Genomic DNA, 21,587 nt, shown 5'->3' with positions numbered 1-21,587 from the left:
AAAATTGATCTGGCTTTGAGGCTATTTTGAGTGAGTATAGTTTGTTTCGAGCTGTGTTAGATAGTTTTTTTTTTTTTTTTAATATTCTCTTGATGCTTCATTCTTATCAAAGATTAGGCATTTACCTGTTCCATCTTCACTGGTCTTTCCATCTTGCACCTGGCCTTCCTTACTTATGGTCTATATTTATCTTCTTTCAATAGCCGATATCTTTCTATTCTATATAAGTGCTCATTCCATTTCTGTCTCTAACCCAGCTTTTTTCTAATATCTTAATTTTTTTGTATGGTCTAATTTTGTGCATCCTTTAATTGCTCTTAAAAATCTATTTTTTTGTATACCTGTATTTTATTTTCTTTCTTTTTAAATCCATATTTCTGAACCATACGATAGAATGAGCATGGCCATTACTTCAGGTTTCTTTTCTTTTTTTTTTTTATTCATTGTCCTTTTTAATTGTTCGATAGATCATCTAAAATTTCTTCATTTTTTTTTTTTATATGTATCTTTGTCTTTTCTCTCAAGGACATCTAGTGAGCATGGGACTGACAATCCCAAGTACTTGAGCTGGATTTGATCATACTTCATGTTTATCTGATGATCAGATTCCTTTCCTGTCTCCTTAATTCCATCTTGTTACTTTCTAACTTCTGATTCTTCAGACATTATGCTATTTGAGTAATTTAATGGCTAAAGGTCTCTATTTTATTCCCCTCCTCCCTCTATTTCTTATTATTCTACTATACGGCTGGTAGACAGCTATAAAATGCATCTCCCAATCCATCTGGTCAACATGGGAGATCAGACTAAAAACCTCCATGAATATGAAGAAGAAAGAAAGAAAGAGACCATAGTGTCCAAGGCAATATTAGAAAAAGTAATATAATCATGAATAAGAGCTGTTTTTTGGCCAGAAAATATGAAGAAACAGTTCCAGACCTACAAAGGAAATAAACCTGACCAAGTCATTAAATAAGAAGAAATGACCGGCAAGAATTCTATAGATAGTCGCTTATAATGTGAATACTCTTATAGGTGATGACAGGTTAATAAACCTAGATAAAGAGCTGGAAGGTATTAAATGGGATATAATTGGAATAAGTGAACATAGGCATAAAGAAAATATAATCCAAGATTTAAAAAATGGGCATTTATTAATAACAAGTTGCTAATAACATTTGCTAAAAACAAGATGATGGGATTTTGATTAAGAAATTAAAAAATAACTTAGAAGATGTAAAATTTATCTCAGAAAGAATCTGCCAAATCACAGAAGATTAAATAGAAGATATTGGCTAGCATATCTGCTCTCCACCTGAAAGGCTGCGGGTTTGGTTCAAATCTTGCCTTCGAGAAGTGTCCTTTGTAGGCAGTTATGTCTCAGAATATGTCCAAAATATCTGACTTTTCTCTTTTTAATTTCTTTCATCAGGCTCCTGTTTACACTTGCCCTCTCTAGTACCTCTTCATTTGTCTTTCCATGATATTCTCATAATTCTTCGCAGCAGCCACATTTCAAAGGCCTCCAGTTTTTTCTCACTCAGATTGGAGAGTGTCCATGTCTCTACTCCATATAATAATGTAGACCATATGTAGCATTTGGAGATTCTTAGTCTTGTTTTCAGATCTAATTCTCTAGATGTTAGTAGATTTTTCATACTGTTGAAAGTTGACCTTGCAATTTCAATCCTTTTTCTAATTTCATCTTCTGTCCTGCCATTCTCTGTGATCAAGTGTCCGAGGTATATGTATTTTTGCACCTGTTTTAATTTATTTCCTTTTATATTTGTACATTTTTTTGGTATTTTCTTTTCTCTTGAAATTATCATGATTTTTGTCTTTTTAAAGTTGAAACTGAGGCCATACTGTTTACTATACTTCAGGATTTCATCTATAAGAGTTCTGAGGTCATATTTGTTTTCAGCTAGAAGAACCATGTCATCTGCATATCTTAGGTTATTAATATTACTGCCCCCTACAGTGATTCCTTTGAGGTTACTAATTTTATTAAATATTTCTTCTGTGTACAGGTTAAAGAGAATCGGAGAAAAGACACAGCCTTGTCTCACACCTTTCTGAACTGGGAATTCTTCTGAGGTCTCTCTATTTATTCTCAAAGATGAAGTCTGTCTATCCAAATATTACTACGACATTTAAAATATTATTGATCAGTCCGGTTATGGTCGCATCAGCAGAAAGGTCATTTTCCAAATTAAAATTAATAAAACCTATTTGCGATCTTCCATGTCTCAAGAACGTTTGTTGCCCCTGGCAATAATATCTATAGAGCATGAAATTGCAAAAAATTTGCATTTTGATAGCTTATAGATGATTTTATTGATAAACGCATTAGGTTAAATAAAATTTTTAATATATTAAGATTCCTTTTAAATCTTATAAGTTGTTATACATATATTTCATTCTTTATAGTAAAAATGGATATTTTTTATATTATTGTATTTATTTATTTATTTATGTTATTAAATAAACCATTGTTCTGGCATATTTATATAATAATGTGTACTTACATAATAAAATAATATATCATGTACATACAAACACATTTATTTTTTTAACTAATTTTTCCCCTTTACTTAAATTGATGCTAAAGAGCATACTTGTTTATTTATGTGCATAAATATTTTTCATATTTGATTTAATTAATTAATTAACAAGATATTCTTCCATTTAAAATTTCCATAAATGTTATTAACTTTCAGGGACCCCGCTTTTCCATTTTGCACAGGGCCTCGCAAAATGTAGAAACGGGCCTGATTAGGAATACTGAAAGATTTACATAATTTTGGACTTAGAGGAAATCTTCCTCTTTGTGTCAAACACTTATCTTACCAGAATCTTCCAAGTCTGCATGGATGCTGTCCTCTCTCATCCCTGTAACCAAGAAGAGAAAGTCCTATGAGATTCTGTCACACTTTTTGCATTCAAGGTCAACTCCATAACAGAACAACTTCCTCCAACAGTAATGTCCATCTTCTCTCATTCATGTAATATGAGAGTCATAGAAAGACAGCTGCAACAAGCCATTGACCATCTCTCAAAATGAGTGCTTTCAAATGGGTTGAGATTTTCCCAGCAGAAATAGTTTGTGTGCCTTTCCTATTGCAGGTGTGATCCTCATCCAGATCTCCAACTAGGACAATCACTAATCTAGTTGCACCATATGTTCTTGGGACTGATATTTGATAGTAAAGGTCAGAATTGACAGTTGTCCTGTCAATTACAGGACAATTGTCATGAAGCAATGAACATTCTATGCACTTATCTTTCACCTGGTAGGGTGCTGATAGATATTCTATGCTTCGATTTCACAGAGCTCTGATAAGATCAAAACTTGACTATGGGTCCCAAGTCTATACTTCAGCCAGGGAGGTATACTGCAATAATTAGATCCTTATTCCCCATCAAGCTTTCAGAATTCCAACTGGAGCATTTCACATGTCATGTATTCCTAGTATGTATATCAAGGCAAACAAAATCTCTTTAGACTACAAGCAAGAATCTCTACAATACTTGACAGGCTGCATAAAACCCTTCAGTTTCCAGATGAAAACTCTCCTACAAGTCTAGAAATTGGGGCAGACGGCACTGAATCCACTTTGGCAATCTTATATCCTAGCATGAAGCTTTTCTTTCAGCAGGCTGAAAAAAATATCCACCCCCTGCTGTCATCTACCAGCAGCTCTTCAAAACTCAGAATTGACTACTCTGATTCTGTGGCTACACAGATGGGTCAAAATAGAAGGACCTAATGGGATTGTCTTTCCAGACACCATTATACCTGCACAAATCCCACCAGAGTGTAGCAACTTTACAGCAGAGCTGTATGTGATAAAGCTCGCATTTAAACACATTAGATTCCTTTGCTTCCAAAGGTGCATAATATCTTTAGACTCGCAAAGTTCTCGCCAGGTAATAAGAAGTCTAGAGCTACAGCAACATCTGGTACCCTTTTGAATTCAACACCTCCTCTTTCGGTTATGGAAGTCACTTCTTGTTGTTTGCATCTGTTAGATTCCAAGCCACATTAGAATTAAGGGAAATGAGGCTTCAGATACTGCAGCAAGGTCAGTTCATTTCTCAAACATCCCCCATCTGGCTGTACCATACACAGATTATTGGCAGATTATCAGACAAAAACTCCTATCCTAGTGGCAGCTTTCTTGGAACAGAGAGATTAATAATAAGTTATACTAAATTAATCCTAAAATTGAATTATGGCAGTCTATCCTTCGCAGAATTTGAACAGAGGAAGTCGTTCTTGCCAGGCTCTGCATTGGTCACAGTCATACTACACATTCTTATTCACTGAGGGCTGATGATCCACGTGTGCGAGAAATGCAACACCCATCTTATCATTAGTCATATTCTGATGGGGTGCCAGCACTTTACCTGAGAGAGGAATGAAATTTTTACTTATCTGGCTGAGTCCTATACACTCAGGCAGATGTTATCAGACTCAAAGAAACTGCATGACATTTTTAAATTTTTACAAAAAATTAATTTATTCAATCACACTTGATTATAAATTTTTATTTATATTTAGATACTGTGTTGTGGATACTAAACCTTGTACATACTTTTCTGTTTAATCATTTATATTATAACTTTTTTAGTATCTTGTATACATTACTACCTAACTATTTATGAATACCTTGTATAGAAAACTATTAATACCTTTAATGTATATATATATATATACCCTGTTTATTTTAGTTATACTTTATTTATCACTCCTTATAACTAATTAAATAGCAGGTGTAAACATGCAGATACTTAGCACTCTGTAAATACATTTTTATCTTATTCGCTGATTTATCTCCTTTTGATTATTTCCTAATATCCTGTGTGCTTCTGTGCCCTGACTGAGAATGACCTTTGATGTCCTTGTGCTATAAAACAACATATCAATCAATCTGGCCTGCTCTTTGTACTCCTCATGAAACTGATTGCTACCATTATTCATCTTGTGCTGCTTCCACAGTATCCTTGTCTTCTAAATTTCATGCTTAATCCCTTTATTCAACCATTTGACACTTACTTTATTCAGTCTTTTGACCTTTGGAATGCATTCGCACATTGATGTTGTTAAACATATTTTGGTCGGTTCCCACACAGCATTTATCTCCCTCCTGCTTAACATCTCATTCTATGCAATTGCTCCAAGCTGTCTCCTAAGGTTTTTCATAATCACCAGCCTTGAAATTCCACATATATCCTTTCCTCACAGAAGTCTTCATGTGGCTAGCCACATCCCAGGTGAACACTCCATCATCACACTCATATGTTGTAATTTTTTCTGTAAAAGATCATCAGAAGGATGTGAATAACGAGCATAATGTAATAAGATCGCAATAGTCCTAGCCTTTTGAATAGGATAGTGATGAAATTCAGCATGAATATAGCTGCCAATCAGGCCTTTCGAAAAACTGAAACTATAAGCTATCATATGGTTGACAAACAATTAGTAGATCTAAAAAGGCTATTTGGTTATCTAATTCCTTTTCTAAGGTGAACCTGATCCTGGAATGAATTGCATTTATTTTGAAAAGAAACTGCTGCAACTCAGAGGAAGAGCCATTCCAAGTTGCAAAAATGTTATCCACATCTGTACCAATGCATTGTCAGTATAGGTGAACGATAAGAAAAACAAGTAGAGAACCAAATAGCCTTTTTACATCTACTAATTCTTTATCAACCAGATAGCAGCTTACAGTTTTCAGTTTTTTGAAAGAAAAAAAGAAACTCATATAGGCTTCCTCATCCATACTGAATCACACCACCATCTTAGTCAAAGATTTTAACAGTCCTAGACTAGGACTGTTAATATCTTATTACATCATGCTCATTCTTCAAGTTCTTCTGATGAACTTCTACAGAGAGAATTGTGATGTATTAAATCTACCTTCTTATCAAATGTCATGAATGATTTATTCATCAAAAAGCATTTAACAGTTTTAGAATATCTGCCCCTCTTCTGAAACTTGCATTCCTGCTTTTTATGTACAAGGCAATTTCAAACACATACTGAAAATTTTAAAGCCACTGAAGATTTTTGTTGCCTTTTTAGCCAGTCGGAAAAAATCTCCATTTTTCTCACATCTCCTAAAGATAAGTTTCTGCCTCTTGGTTTTCCAGGCATCGACCAGATTCCTTGCTCCTGCTTATCTTATTTTGAAAAAAAATTGGAAGATTTGCTTTTATTTGTTGTTGAAGAACATAAGTCTTAAATTAAATATCATGAATTTGAACAATTTGGAGTTGCTGAGCATGCCACCTTCATTAAACATAATTCACTGAAACAAGACAAGAATCCTTCATAAAAGTAGTTTCCTAGATTTCTTGTCTTTTAAACAGTGAATGAGTGGAATAGATTGCCAGAATTGTTGAGTGCCCTCATAGTGAATGAGCTTAGGGAAATATATGATAGGTATTATGTATATAAAGGTTAGTGTGGGTCTCTGGCAATGAGTCCTCTGACTCCATCGAGATACCCTTTGTGGGATGTATGCAATTTGAGTGCTTAAATAATACCAGCTTAAGCAGGAGAAACATTGTTGAGTAAATATTTATTTTCATCCTTTATATACATAGCAGTTTATTCGGTGGGGGGTGGGGAACTTCATTAGAACAGTAACTGTTTTGATTGTCTTTTTGTCTTTTTATATAATAAGACAAATAAGACAATTAAATAAGACATTTAATAAACTCATTAAATAAGACAATCAAAACAGTAACTGTTTTGATTGTCTTATTTAATGGAATAGCTCAGAATAGCATATTTTAACATGGGAGCATGCTTTCGCAGTATTGTAAATTAATATCTTCATTTATTTCTAGACTCAGGAAATACTGAAAACTTCAGATGGCACAAACAATAACAGTAGCAGTTTTCCTAGTAGTGACAGTAGTATATCAACAAAACGCCAACGCCCTTCATTTTTTTTCAATCGCCAGAGAAGTTGGCGTTTAGGTCAGCTACGAAATTCGCCACAGAAGAAGGAAGAAGAAAAAAAAGATCAACCAGAAGAAGATTTCTATACTAAACATGCTCGGCTTCAAGCAGAAGCAAGGCTTGCTCTAGCTCAGGCAAAAGAAATGGCTCGCATGCAAATGGAAGTAGAAAGGCAGAGGAAAAAGAAGTCGCCTATAGCAGATATTGTAAGGACTATGTTTACTAGTTTTTGAATAAGTTTTTATTTTAATAATATATATATATATATAGAGAGAGAGAGAGAGAGAGAGAGTATTTATTATAAAATACTAGCTGAAACAAGTAAAATCTCTGTGGTAAGTTTGTTTCACTATTGTTCAGTTTTAAAATTATGTGATTCAGCCTGTTTTTGTTAGTGCCACTACATTAACAGTTTTTTTTTTATATTTTTATAATGTGGCTGCCACCCATGAAAGGTTGTAAAATTGCAGCACCATACAAATTATTATTAAAATGTCTCCATGGATTTAACACTATCACAGAAGGTAATGTTATATTTTTAAGTGCCTCTGTAGCACATTTGGAAGAACAACAGAACATTTCACTGTTTATTTGGAAAAGGCTGTATTCGATTCTCATCATGATGAGTAAAATCTTATGTGGGCGTTTTCAGTTGAAGGGGTGAGTTAGCCAATCTCATATGGAGGTAGCAGGTTTTTTTTTTTTTTTTTGTCATGGAAACAGGATACAAGCAAATAGGCCATGAGAATATGTGCAATTTACAGATGAAAAGTACCATTGTTAGTGGTTGTGGATAGTAGTGTCATTGTGTAGTTAGAGGATTAAGTAGGAGAAAGAGTGATATGTGTGCAGTTCAGTAAAGAGCCATCCCATAATGAATCCTTTGACTCCTTAGAGGTTTCTCTTAAAAATAGTACAATGTCTTGTACGTTCATCTTCACTGTGGAATGATGAAAGTCAAAAACATTATCAAAAACTGCCTTTTACAAGCTTTCACTGGATGCACATAAGAATTACATAACACCTTAACTTATGACAAGGAAGATTAAAAATATTTTGAGTGTATTAATATGTTCTGGTGTTTGCTCAAGTTTTTTTAACATTATTATATTGTGCTAGTGTATTTTAGCAGATGCTGTAAATAGTTATTCATACTATTTTATTTTAGTGCTTTGATTAAACCAGTGTCATCCTGGTTTAATGCTTTCTGATTGTAATTCTGTAAAGCTATATTGTGTATATATATATTACTTTATTTATTCTTTATTTTCTTTCACTGTTTTTTGCAACATTATTAATATCTCAACATAGTCTCCATTGAGGTCCAGCAAGTTTCCAATTTTTTCATCCCATCTAAAAAGTAGGATTTGTCAAATTGTGCAAAATAGTTATTTGCAGCCTTGATGACATCCTCATTCGAAGAAAATTTTTCCCACCGAGCCAAATTTTTAAGTTTGGAAACAAGAAGAAATCACTTGCAGCCAAGTCCAGAGAATGCAGTGCATGTGGAACTAATTTGAACCTCAATTCATGTAATTTTGTCATTATGATAGCCGATATCTGGGATGGTGCATTGTCTTGATGAAAGAGCAATTTTTTGTGCACCAATCTTGGCCATTTTTTCTTCAATTCTTCTTTTAAACAGTTCAACAATGATTCATAATAGCCTTCTGTTATTGTCTTACCCTTTTTTAAATAGTCTATCATGATAATTCCTTGAGAATCCCAAAAAACAGTGGCCATTACCTTCCCAGCTGACAAAACGGTCTTCGCTTTTTTCGGTGCGCTTTCACTGGACATTGTCTGCTGCTTGGACTCAGGTGTGTAGTAGTTGTGGATCATTCATGACTGTAGTTTTGTCTACAGTCACCAATCGATGCAAAAAATCCTGCGAATTGCAATTAAGCATCGCCAAACACTGCATTGAAATGTCTTTTCACATGCATTTTTGATTGACAGTCAACAATCGTGGCACCCATCACACACAGCTTTTTCATGTGCAATTTTTTGTGCAGAATATTATATACCCATTCAGTTGAGATGCTTACAATCTCGGCAATCTCACACACTTTTACCTGGTGGTCTGGTCTTCCATAATGATACCATGGATTTTGTCAATCATCTTCTTTGTAGTGACCTCAGTCGGGCATCTGGAGTGTGCTTCATCTTCGATGGACTTACAACACGTTTAAACGCATTTATCCAAAATGAACTGCATCTAACTCTGGTTTGATCTGTGCATCTGTCCACTTCTTCAAATAAAAGTGTTTCATCACTGCACGAAACTTATTTTTCTCCATTTTTATAAAAATGCAAACACGGTCATTTTAAATGTTTGCTAAACGAGAACTACATGTTGCACATGGCTAAAATTTTGCCAGGGGTCATGAAAAAGATGAAATGTGCCGGCACTGGTATGAATGAACAAATTGTGTCCCTGTCTATTGGAAATTTACCAGACTTTTCAAACAACCCTCGTAAAAAAAAATTTTCTCTTTCTCTTACTTGCCCTATTCTTATACGTCTTCCAAGGATTCTTTCTTGTTCTTCTCTCAACATCTGTCCTCTGAATAATCTCTTCATTATTGAGGTAATATCCCTTCATGAAGTATTGCTGCCAAGCTATGCTTTTCTGTTTGTCCACAAAGCTTTATATTTTACTTTCTTTCAACCTCACCTTCAAGCTGACATTACAGAAGACTAATATAACTTTATAACTTTAATTACTCACCTCTAAATCCTCTACACCTGATTGTCACACCTGAGGTCACTACAAAGAAGTGATAAGGAAACCCTACAGAGTTTCCTTATCACTATGTAAAACTACAAACCTTCATTGGACCACATCCATTCTGGATGTGGTCCAATGAAGGTAGCAAAACTGCAGCATCTGGTCTTCATAGAAATTGCAATGTGATATTGAATTTTAGATCTCTAATAACCATCTCCCAGAGCCTGAATCTCATCCACCTTCAGAAACATACTTCTACTACTCAAGTGGATATTAAATCTAGCATTATTTCAAAGCCGAATGTAGAAACTATGGAAGTTTCATACAAAATTTGACCAGAGATCTTACGAGAATATGCTCACAAGCATTTACGAGTTGTCCTAGCGCAGACCTTATAGAAGACATGGTCATTTGCCCAGGTGTCCATATATCTGCCTTTTATTGGTCCAGTTTGATAAGGTTTCATTGGCATGACAGCTGTTTCGAACTGATTTCATTCGGCTTTGAAATAATGCTGTTTTTAATATCCACTTGAATTATATATATCATTTTGCATCACTGAACTGAAGCCTTTTGGCTCTTTATTTTATAAATACTTCTTTTACTTACTATATTACGTATATCCATCTATGTATAATGCAAAATCTTGTGTATACTAAACTTAAATCTTCAGATAAATCTTCCTGAAGTGGCTTCATATCAACATCATCCTCTGACGTTGCAAAACTTGTGGAAAATTGATTACAACCTATTTGAGAGTGATCACTTTCCTCTGATACTGATTTTGCTACATGGGCAACCATGTACTATATTGCAGATAACATGGTGGAAAATTGAACAAGCTGACTGGCCCACTCTTTCCTCATTAATAGAATTTGATTTGGTGGCAGTCAGCTCATATCCTATCAGTGATGAGCAAAACATAACAGAGTGTTACATGTTTTGTCATGCTTCTGTTAGGGAGGGAGGGAGGGAGGGGGAGAGAGAGAGAGAGAGAGAGAGAGTACATGCAATAGGTAGATTCTATCACCATCAAGCCATCAAAATTGCAACTAGAGCATTTTGCATGTCACCTCTTCTAGGTTCTACATAGAGGCAAACAAACCATCTTTGTTACTTCGATGCCAACAGCTGTGTCTGTTATACATAACCCAAATAAAATCTCTGCTAGGGCATCCCACGTATCCAACTATCTTCCAACAACATGTTAAGAATCTCTATAACACTTGACAGATTGCCATAAAACCTTTTTGGTATGCAGATACTCTCTTACAAGCTCTAGAAATAGTGATAGACAAATAACTCAAATGCCACCAAAACCCAATTCCACTGTGGCGATCATACATTCCACATGTAGGTTTTCTTTCAGCAGGCTACTGAAATTTTACACCCCTGCTGTCATCTTTTCAAAGCTCATATAACTGAATACTCTGATTTTGTCTGTCTACAGACGGTGCAAAATTGGAGGTACTAGAGGGATCTTGTGCTGTCTTTCCAGACAACATATCTGCACAAATCGCACTAGAATGTACCAACTTTACAGCAAGACTATATTCCATTCCTACCAGCATAATATATTCAGACTCGCAAAGTTCTCTTCAGGCAATAAGTATATTGCTAGAGTAGCATCTGGTGCTCTCGAATTCAACCCCCTCCCATTCAGTTATCAAATGGGAGGGGGTTGAATTTGAGAGAGGACTGCAAGCCATTTTGGGATTAAGGAAAATCTGTGGTTACTCAGCGATGTCAGCTTTCTCAAACATCCACCATCTGGCTGTACCATACATAGATTATTGGTAGATTATCAGACAAAAACTCATATCCCAGTGGTAGCCATCTTGGAACAGAGAGACTAATAATAAGCTTAACCAAATTAAGGCTGAAATTAATTATGGCAGTCTAGCCTACACAGGATACAAACAGAGAAAGTTTTTCTGGCTCAGCTCTGCATAGGTCATAGTCATTTTAGCACTCCTTCCTACTGAGGGGTGATGACATGCCTATGTGTGAGTTTTGTGACTCTGGACTATCCATCACTCATTTTTTAATCAACTGACCTCATTTTGCCAATGAGCATAGTCATTATTTTAGCCATTTTTATAATCTGTCAGAGCCCTACGCACTTAAGCAGATTTTATCAGACTCATGGACTGTCATCCTGGTTTTTTAAGTTTCCCCAGAGTATTAATCATTACCACCTTATATAAATTATATATTTATTAGTCTAAGTTAGTATAAATGTTATTAAAGACTTCAGTTTTATATGCGTTTCATGAATTTTATTATTTTTTATACATTTTATGTCTGTTTCATATGCATCTTTTATATTTTTTTTTCTACAATGATGTAATGCTGTTTTACTTATTTATTAAGTAGTAAAATTTTAAGAAATGTTTCATTTATGATTATTATTATTATTTTGACTTTAATATAGTTTTAGACCTATATAAGCTATTTATTTATTACATATGTTTTGGTGCAGCATGATCATTGCTGACCTTGTGCCATTAAACTCAAAAACAAACAAAGCCAGACTTATCAATGAACAACTGAATATCCATTATCCTGCCATGTAAAACATAATTCAAAATAAATTATTTGATATTATCGTGACACCTCCAAGGACTTATCACAGAAGGGCATTACATAACACACTATCTGTGCCACTATTCACCATCTGCACATCTATGCCATCCATTGCCCATTAATAGTTCAGTTTTTAGCACATCGGTGCAATATGCAGATATGTTAAGAAGGAACCTGTTCATATATATTTTGAATCACTACAAGTTGTAATCCTTAACTCAAACAGCAGAAGTTGCTGTAAGACTTCCACTGCAACCAAGCCCAAGACACAGTGCAAACTTTTGCTTAAAAATCCCTGGGGATATTTATTTTGGAGTCAAATCTAGACAACTGGGAGATGTCCACATAGCCTTTTAAGGAATCTGAAGAACTAACACAGGCTTTTGACCTAATGGCCATTCCTTATCCTCTCGTGGTGGGTGTACCCCTTTAGGAGGTATCCAATTGGATAATGAACAAAGATGGACTGGCAGAGTGAAGTTCAGCTGACCAATGTAATTTTGTGGCTAAAACTAAGATACAGTTGTAGCATGAAAAGATTAAATGTCATTTCAGCTGGGACATCACCTCATTAAAAATCCCTCCTCCTCCATCCTCCACTATTTTGGCCAATGAATCAGGGCAAAAGTGAAACATGAGTTATGAGAATTCATGAAAAGGAACTTGACATAATTAGTGTTCAGAAAGTATAAACAGAGCTAGTCTCAGGTGGTATGATTATTTAGACAGAATGGATGAGGAAAATTCAACAAAACAAGTGTTCAGTGAAGTTAAATGAATTCAGTGAATACATGAGATGATATATAAGATTTGACACTATTGGAGACCTAACAAATAGATCAATTTGGAAGAAAATTGTTGAAAGGAAGTTGGTAATAATGCAATTTTAATCATGAAGTTCTTGTCATGGCATCATGCATCACATAATTCATGTCAGAAATTTCATCAGGTAAATTACATAAAATAAGATCCTATAGTAAGTAACTGATAATGTAATCAAATGGGATAATCCAAATATTAATACTAAATATCCTTTGAAGAGCACAGTAAAGCTATTCTAATTTCTTTATATTTCTTTTCAATTAGGTAGGTCTTCCTTTTCCTGATGGTCGTAATAGATTGAGCAGACAGGCAATGAATGATATGAATGTTGCTCAGCTACAAGTAATTGTTAATGATCTTCACTCACAGATAGAAAGTAAGTTAAGCTTCCCACTTTCTAAGATATAATACAGAAGTATGTTATAATGAGAGCTAACTGTTTAAAGATCTTAGCAGTTATCTAAACCATGCTATGTGTAGAGATGGAACATATATTAAATTAAATAGCATAGAATAAGTAAATGCAAAGATTAGAGCTGTCTTTATAATCATATTCAAAAATTATCGCATTCACTATAAACTGCGTATTTTGTATTATTAAGTTTTATTATTTTCATTTATTCATTCTATATTATTTAGTTAATGTTTAGTTTCTTGGCTTCTCATTCAAGCAGTACACTGTAAAGGACATACTTACAATGGGAACATACTTACATATGCAAAAAAGCAAACGTATCTTCAAATTTTAAAAATTATTTCAATAAAGAGAGAGAGAATACAGCTCAGTACAATAAATTGCAATATCACTGTAATCAACAAAACCCATTAATATATGTTTATTATATAGTATTTAAATGTATAACTTGGTAATTCAGTTAACTCTGGTTTGAATAATCAGTAAACTCCAGTTTAGTAATAAATGATTACCATAATCATTCAATGACAGACTATGTTTTGCTATACAAAGTGGTTCCATGTATGATAAGAGAATGAGAACTGAGTTCAGTGAGCTCGATAAAGATTCAAATATTAATTGCTGTATACTACTTCAATTGGTGCTGAAGAACTGTTACTCTTCCTTTTGGATTCCTTTAATCGCTCTTCAAACAGAAATCAACAGTGGGATATCCTGACATCTGATGGTACTTCATTCCTGAAGTACCATCAGATGCCTACAATTTCCCTCCTGCACCTCTGCCGACATAAATCATATTTTGTCTTATATCAGGAACTACTCAATGCTTTAAGAGCATACAAACAATCATTGTATATGACTGAACTAGTACTGAGGGTGGTTTAAGGATTTTTTTTATTTTTTAAAATATTTATTTATTGTTACATAATCCAGAAACCATATTATAGAGGTCAAGCCACTTCAGGCCTCCATTAAACAGGTCAGCGGTCTCACGCTGGCAGATAAAATTTGTCTCCTACCCAAACACAATCACAAACATCCATGTCCAGGGTGAGATTAAAATTCAGAACCTGTTGGTTGAAAAGGGCATATGTTAACCACTCGGTCCTGCACATACAGACAACCATGTGCTGAACATACTATCCAACATCATTATATTTCTCACATGAGAAAAAAAATTATATTTCTCACATTTCTCCTCAAGAGAGTACATCCAGGCTTCTTGAGGGTATCATATATCCTGCAAATCTTGAGAAGTGTGCAACATACTGTGATAGTACTTCATGATTCAGTTTGCATTATTAGCATCCTACTGACAATATTTTCTTCCATATTAATATATTATTATTATTGTATGGGCACCTGAAGACTTGTTGCAGGAACCGTCGTACCTCTACTCAAACCCATTAACAAACAAAGCACGACTCGGGCAACACTCTTATTCAACTTCCAGGGATAACTTCTTGTTCTGTACCCTCTAGCCAAGTACTGAAAGATTTTTCCTGCATCAATCCTATAAAATCCTTTTAATAACTTAAATATTTCGATCTTGTCCCCCCCCCCCCTTTTTTTTGTTTATCAACCAACTTCTGCAACCCACAAACCCTCACTCTCTCCTTATAGGGAGCATTCCACAACCTCTCACCATCTTGGTCATTTGCCTCTGGATCCACTCCACTGCTTCCTCATCCTTAAGAAACCCATGTAACCAGACCTGAGCACAGTAATCCAGATGCGAATGTATCAAGGCTTTATAAAGAGGAATAATAATTTCCTTATGTATACTTGTTAGTGTGCTCTTCAGTAGCCAAGTGATGCTATGAATTACCTTGGCAAACCCTTGCAATATGCTCTCTAAACTTCCTCTCTATTACCATCTTGAAATAACTTACTTCATCTATTTACCAGAGTACAATACTATCAATGTAATACACAGCTTGTAATCTATTTATGCCAAAATTTTACTTCACATTTCTTCACATTAACTGATACCCATTATCTTTTGCCCAAAGTGTCTCTATAAGTAGTGCAATTGGAAGAACGGTATGTTGTGCCCTTTGATTGGAAAAGGCCTAAGTTTGATTCTTGCCATTAGGAGAGAATTCTTTATATGGTTTTTTTTTTTTTTTTTTTTTTTTTTTTTTTTTTTTTTTTTTTTTCAAATGAAAAAAAAAACATAGATGAGTTAGCCAATCTCATATGGAGGTAGCAGGGTTCCCCTCCCCCTTCCTGGAAACACTGGTTTTTCATCCCACATACAGACAAATCAGCAGTGAGAACACGCATTTTAGAGACAAAAATATACTAGTAGTCATGGTGGTGTGCAGTAGATAGCATTTTGTGTAATTAGTGGATTAAGTGGCAGAGACGGAGTGCTGTAGAGTAGAGTAGAGTGCCCTAACTTGATGATTCTTTGGTGCTGTCATAATAATAATAATAAAACAGCTTGTTTAAATCATCCTGCAAGCTCTCCATATTGCCTTGATTAATTATTGCTCTATCCAGTTTGGCATCATCAGTAAACAACTGAATATTTCTGTTCAGATTATTTCCTTTATCATTTATGTAGAAAATAAACAGCTATGATGCTGGCACAGAACTTTATGGCATACCACTAGTCATCCTATTCAGCTCCTCCATATACCACTCTTTGGTATCTGTCACTCGGCCATCCTTGAATTTATGGGGATGGATATTGCATTCTATTATAAAAAATAAAAATAATAAAAAAAGTTAGTAAATTACTATGGCATTACTGACCTTTCACAAAGCCATGCGGCCTCTCATAGAGTATCCTTTTCTGCATTGGCTCTTAGATCAACTTTTCCAGTACTTTTACTGCCACTTCTGAGATACTAATTGATGTATAATTTCTAAATGCAGTTTTTGGAACTTCCCTTAGGAAAAGGAATTATTTTTCCCTCTTTCCACACACTCCCTTGGGACTCAACCAGAGCTGACACTTGAATTAAAGAACCTAGTCAGAGGCATTACCAGTTCCCTTGCACATTCTTGTAAAATGAGAGCTGTTATCCCATATAATTCCACAACCATATTTATGCTGAGATTCTGCAGTATCCTAAGGACTTCCAATTCATCCACCATGTTCTCACATTAGTCCTTGTCACATATGTCACAGCAATAGCCTCATTTAATGATATACCCTTAAAAAATGGTCACTTAGTAACTCAATTATGTAACGTCTCCAACTTGGTCAAATCTTGTCTTCCAAGGCACTACTAACAGCATCAGTCCACCTAAATTGCAGTCTATAGCATTTCCTTGCTCATTCTGTTTGAATGACCATACCATACATCACCATCATCAATTTCCTGTATGTTTCCTCAAGAGGTATTCAGTTTACCATGACATTGCATGATTAAGTTTACATTATTATTAATTACTAATTATAATGAAGAGCCAAAGGCTTCAATTCGGCGACATGAACTTATTTAAGTTAAGGGATATTATATCCCATATCGTTTCTGTGCCGAATATAGAAACTATATAAAGTTTGGCGATTCCAAGCGTAAGCAAATACCTGGATAGAGCAGCAACTGACTCTTGAAGGTAGTGCAAGCTGAGGCAACTCATAGAAAGGGTGGAGCAAGCTCCAATCACTATTCTTGATATTTACCCATAATGTGAACTTAACTCCTAGGAGCTGTATTATTGTTCAACATTATGAGAGAAGGTCACTACCCAGACCAGTTTCAACCTTTTTTCAGGTCTCATCAGTGAGTAGGTAGACCAAGTTAATACCAAGAGTGTAGTGAACAGAACTTACATCCCTTCTATGAGAATTGCCAAGAGGTGTCCTATTAAATTACTAATTATAATGAATAGCCAAAGGCTTCAATTCAGCGACATGAACTTATTTAAGTTAAGGGATATTATATCCCATATTGTTTCTTAGCTGAATAAGAAACTCAAAGAGTTTCATGCCGAATATAGAAACTATATAAAGTTCGGCGATTCCGAGTGTAAGCAAATACCATCCCTTAACTTAAACATTATTATTAATCTCCTCTCAGCCAATTTCCTCTAAATTAGCCTATTACTTGTCAGCATTCTAATATTGTTGTACCTAACATTTTGTGTCTTAAAGTCTTGTAACTGAATCAATCGATCTAGACCCTCTTCTAGATCGATTGATTCAGTTACAAGTGGTCTTCCTCTGGGTCTATTTCTTGCAATGAAACACCTGTTCTACTAACCTTTCCTCACCAATTCTGTTTAAGTGGCCATACCACCTTCTAATAATGTTGAAGTTCCTTTCTACTATCTTCAATGTTAATATGATCCTGCCAATGATGCCATCTGTTCACTCCTAATTTTTCTTAGAAACTCATCTCTGTGGTCTCCAGTATTTGATCATCTGTTTCATTGCTAACCGAATTTTCAGATCCATAACTTAAAACTGGTTTGAACACTGCTAGTTTTTCCATATAAATTTATTCAACTGGCTCCCAAACCATACCAGCTCTGCTTATTCTGTTGTCTATTTCCAAATTTAATTTGCCTCTTCACTAAAAACTATAGCTAAATAGCTGAAATATTTTACTTGTTCTATATGCAACTGAAGTTTTCTATGTTCCTACCTGTTTTCATAGTTTTTGTCTTTTTATTGCTGAATTTCATGTCAAATTTGTTACTGCCATCTTGCATTGAATGCGTTTAGGAGTACAACATCTGCATAAAACAATGAGCTACGTTTGATATCTCTGATTCTATGAGGGTAACTGGTCTCACAATTCAGTAGAGATAGAGGGTTTTTCCTCCTGGAAACTCTGGTTTTTCATCCCTCAGAACAGCCGGTGAATACACACAGATCTACAATTAAAAAATACATATTATTTATTTATTTATTTTATTTATTTGAACTGAATTACTTAAAATCCTCATTGGAGGGATTTTAAGTAATTCAGTTCATTAGAAAAATGAAAATGACAAGTCTCCCTTTCCTAGACACTCTAATTACATACAAACCTGATGGATCCCTTGCATTCTCTATTTCACCCCCCCCCCCATACTAGATACATTCACAAACAGTCACTCTCCCACCTCCCAATAGTATGGAATTGTTAAAACTTTATATAACAGGACTATATTAATTAGTTCAGATACAGTGCCCTCTCCACTGAACTTAACCACCTTCCCAAAACCTTCTTAGCTAATGGCTACAATTCCTAGTACAGTGGTATCTCGCTAATCCAAACTAATAAAAACTGTACAAGTTCGGATTAGCAAATTTTCCTCCAAGAAGCAACAACTGGCATTTAAGACAAAAATAATCAGATTCTAATGGTACATGAATTTAATTCTGTAAATAAATGAAGTAACTGATATAAAAAAAAAAAAAGCTACTATACTGTGATGTAAAACAAAAAAAAAAATAATAATACAGTACACAAGTTTAATTTTAGTAAAAAAAATTTAATTTGTATGTACCTGTATTGTTGAGGATACCTGTATTGTTGAGGATTCTGATTTAATAAAATTGCATAGTTTAGTACGTAACTTAATTTGCGTAAAAAAAAATATTTTACAAAATAACGCAAAAAAGTTTCTTATTTCTTTGTAAAAAAAAGTCACTGATTTTCTTTTGCTTCTTGGAAGCTGAACTTTTTTTGAATGTTTCTTCTCGAAGCTGCATTAGTAACAAAATTTTGTGGAATGGTTATCATTTTCCTTAGCCCATTCTATACACATATTAAAACTATCAACTACCTCCTCATGTTTTACTTTTTTTTCTTCGAGTTCTTCATCATTATCTTCTAATTCATTCTGTAGTATCATATTTATAATTTCAGCATCTGATTTGATTTCGAATTCACTTTCGGTTCTACCTATAACCCATTCCGTAACATCTGTTGTGAAATTTCAACATCTGAATTTATATTTTTAACCAAATTATGCACGTTTTGAATTTCCTATTTTTGTCTATACTGTATTTGTGATTCATGCCGACAATACAGTACATACTGTACAGTATAAAAAAGCAAACGTGAACACACGATAAATCAAAATAGGCCTCCAGTATAATGGTATAATCGACAGTATGAAAAAATACTGTACTGTAATAATAATAGTTAAATATTAATTATTAAATAAAAATAATAGTACACAAAATAATAATATGCAATAAATAAAACTTTTTTTTTCAAACCGCAGTTCGGATTACTGGAGGGTTCAGACTAAAGCGGTTCGGATTAGCAAGATACTACTGTATATCCAAAAAATATTAAAACTCCAACCCCTTCCCCTCCTGTGTCCCAGAATAGACTACACCAAAGCTATCACTATTCCATATATTCGAGGCACATCTGTAAAACATACAAAAAAGGACTTACTAAAGAGGTTCAGATTAGCGAGATACCACTGTATATCCAAAAAATATTAAAACTCCAACCCCTTCCCCTCCTGTGTCCCAGAATAGACTACACCAAAGCCATCACTATTCCATATATTCGAGGCACATCTGTAAAACTTACAAAAATCTTAAATAAATACAACTTTTCAAACACTTATGGATCATATAAAAAATTAGCATCCCTTATCTGCTCCAACAACCATGGATGCCGCCATTTAGGACTTTAGGCCTACTCTCAGTTGACATACTTCAGGTTCACTTAAAGTAGTATCTCCATGCACATATCATATATTTTATTCCCTGATGATGGCAATTTGACTTTGCCAAAACATTAAAGTATTAATTAAATTTATTTTAGTTAGTATGTGTTAGTCTACGTTATTATTTCTGTATGACACGAATTTATAGGCTCTTCCTTAAAGCATATATGAATGGTCATAATATGCTGCTCATATATTTTTATAGGTTTGAGGAAGAGCCTATAAATTTGAACAGTAGCTTGTGTGAAATGCCTACACCATAAAGTAAGAGGGCTGAGATAAAGTAGAAGTGGTATGGTGGGATCATCAACTGCTGAACTGCTCACTTCTGAACAGAACTGAAGACAATTGATTTTGCACCACTCCCAATGGCAAAAATAGTATTATAAAATAATATAAATTTATTCAGAATTTAAGTAATTCCTAGAAGCAGAAGAAAAAATTTTTTTTTCTGAAGACCAAGCTAGTTATAGATGTTATATGGTTCAACCAGAAAAGGTAATTATTAATGTGAATAAAGATATGATTTTATCTGATCCAGGCATTATCATATTTAAGAAAAGGTTAAAAGAGAGATTTCTGGTGGGAATATGATAGGACTGTATTTTTAGTTCAATCAAATGCAGTTGTTTCCTCCATTCAGAACTTCAAGCATATACAGGGTCATGAAGCTTTGATTGAGTGTTGCATTGTTTGTTGGACTAAAAGTTCTACCGGAGAAAAGAATAGACCAAATAAATGAATTCTGGACACTTTTGCATTAGTACAAAAGTCTGAGCCACCCATAAAAGAATTAAATAACAGGAGGAAGAGAGAGCTATATGATGGCAACTTGATAAGAACTTTTTTTTTTTTATCCGAGGCTTGATCACATGTCCTAGATTTCTCAAGAGCACACATCCCTGTGGATTAATTGACATTTACACTCTGAAATTTGCATTGGCGATCTTTGATTAGATGGTGTCTTTCAGATAATGAAGTTGTAGTCAATGGATTTTTCTATAATTTTGAACATAATGAAGTGAGAGTAATGAAATACTAGTTCATTCATAATCATTATTAATCATAATAATTAGGTTGTCCAACTTGTCATGCAGATAAGAGTATACAAAAGAACATGCAGGTAGATTATTATGTCTGTACATGAATGCTAGGAGTATCAGAAACAAAGGGGTAAAGTTTGTTGCCTTAGTCAATATGTTGGGACCTCAGATTGTAGGCATTAGTGAGACCTGGCTATCAGAATCATTCATATTAATTGGTATTGAGTGTAAAGGGTACACTATTTTTAGGAAGGATAGAGAGAATAGCAGAGGAGGGGGGGTGCTGCTAATGATATCGGATGACTTGAATCCAGTTAGATTTGAGACCAATGATTGCAGTACTACTACTAACAGTATTTCATGTGGCAGTGAGTTTGAAGCCAT

At 34.4% G+C, this 21,587-nt stretch overlaps 2 protein-coding genes across 4 annotated transcripts in view; one reads left to right on the top strand and one right to left on the bottom strand.

Moving 5' to 3' along the window:
• MetRS-m (Methionyl-tRNA synthetase, mitochondrial) overlaps positions 1-21,587 on the bottom strand; it is a 392,083-nt gene that overhangs the window by 4,193 nt on the left and 366,303 nt on the right. The window lies entirely within an intron of this gene.
• The window catches only part of LOC150094511 (uncharacterized), a 632,643-nt gene that overhangs the window by 572,480 nt on the left and 38,576 nt on the right, over positions 1-21,587 (top strand). For all 3 annotated transcript variants that reach the window (XM_090412024.1, XM_090412025.1, XM_090412027.1), the window contains 2 exons: positions 6,859-7,179; positions 13,377-13,488. In XM_090412024.1, coding sequence (XP_090268150.1) covers positions 6,859-7,179; positions 13,377-13,488 — 433 coding nt within the window. The remainder of the gene's footprint in view (positions 1-6,858; positions 7,180-13,376; positions 13,489-21,587) is intronic.

Source organism: Typopeltis vanoorti, chromosome 22 (genome assembly GCF_054136105.1).
Source record: "Typopeltis vanoorti isolate ZY-2024b chromosome 22, IOZ_Tvanoo_1.0, whole genome shotgun sequence".
Taxonomy (NCBI): Eukaryota; Metazoa; Arthropoda; class Arachnida; order Uropygi; family Thelyphonidae; genus Typopeltis; species Typopeltis vanoorti.
The sequence above is the reverse complement of the archived record's forward strand: the minus strand, read 5'-3'. Positions and strand labels throughout refer to the sequence as shown.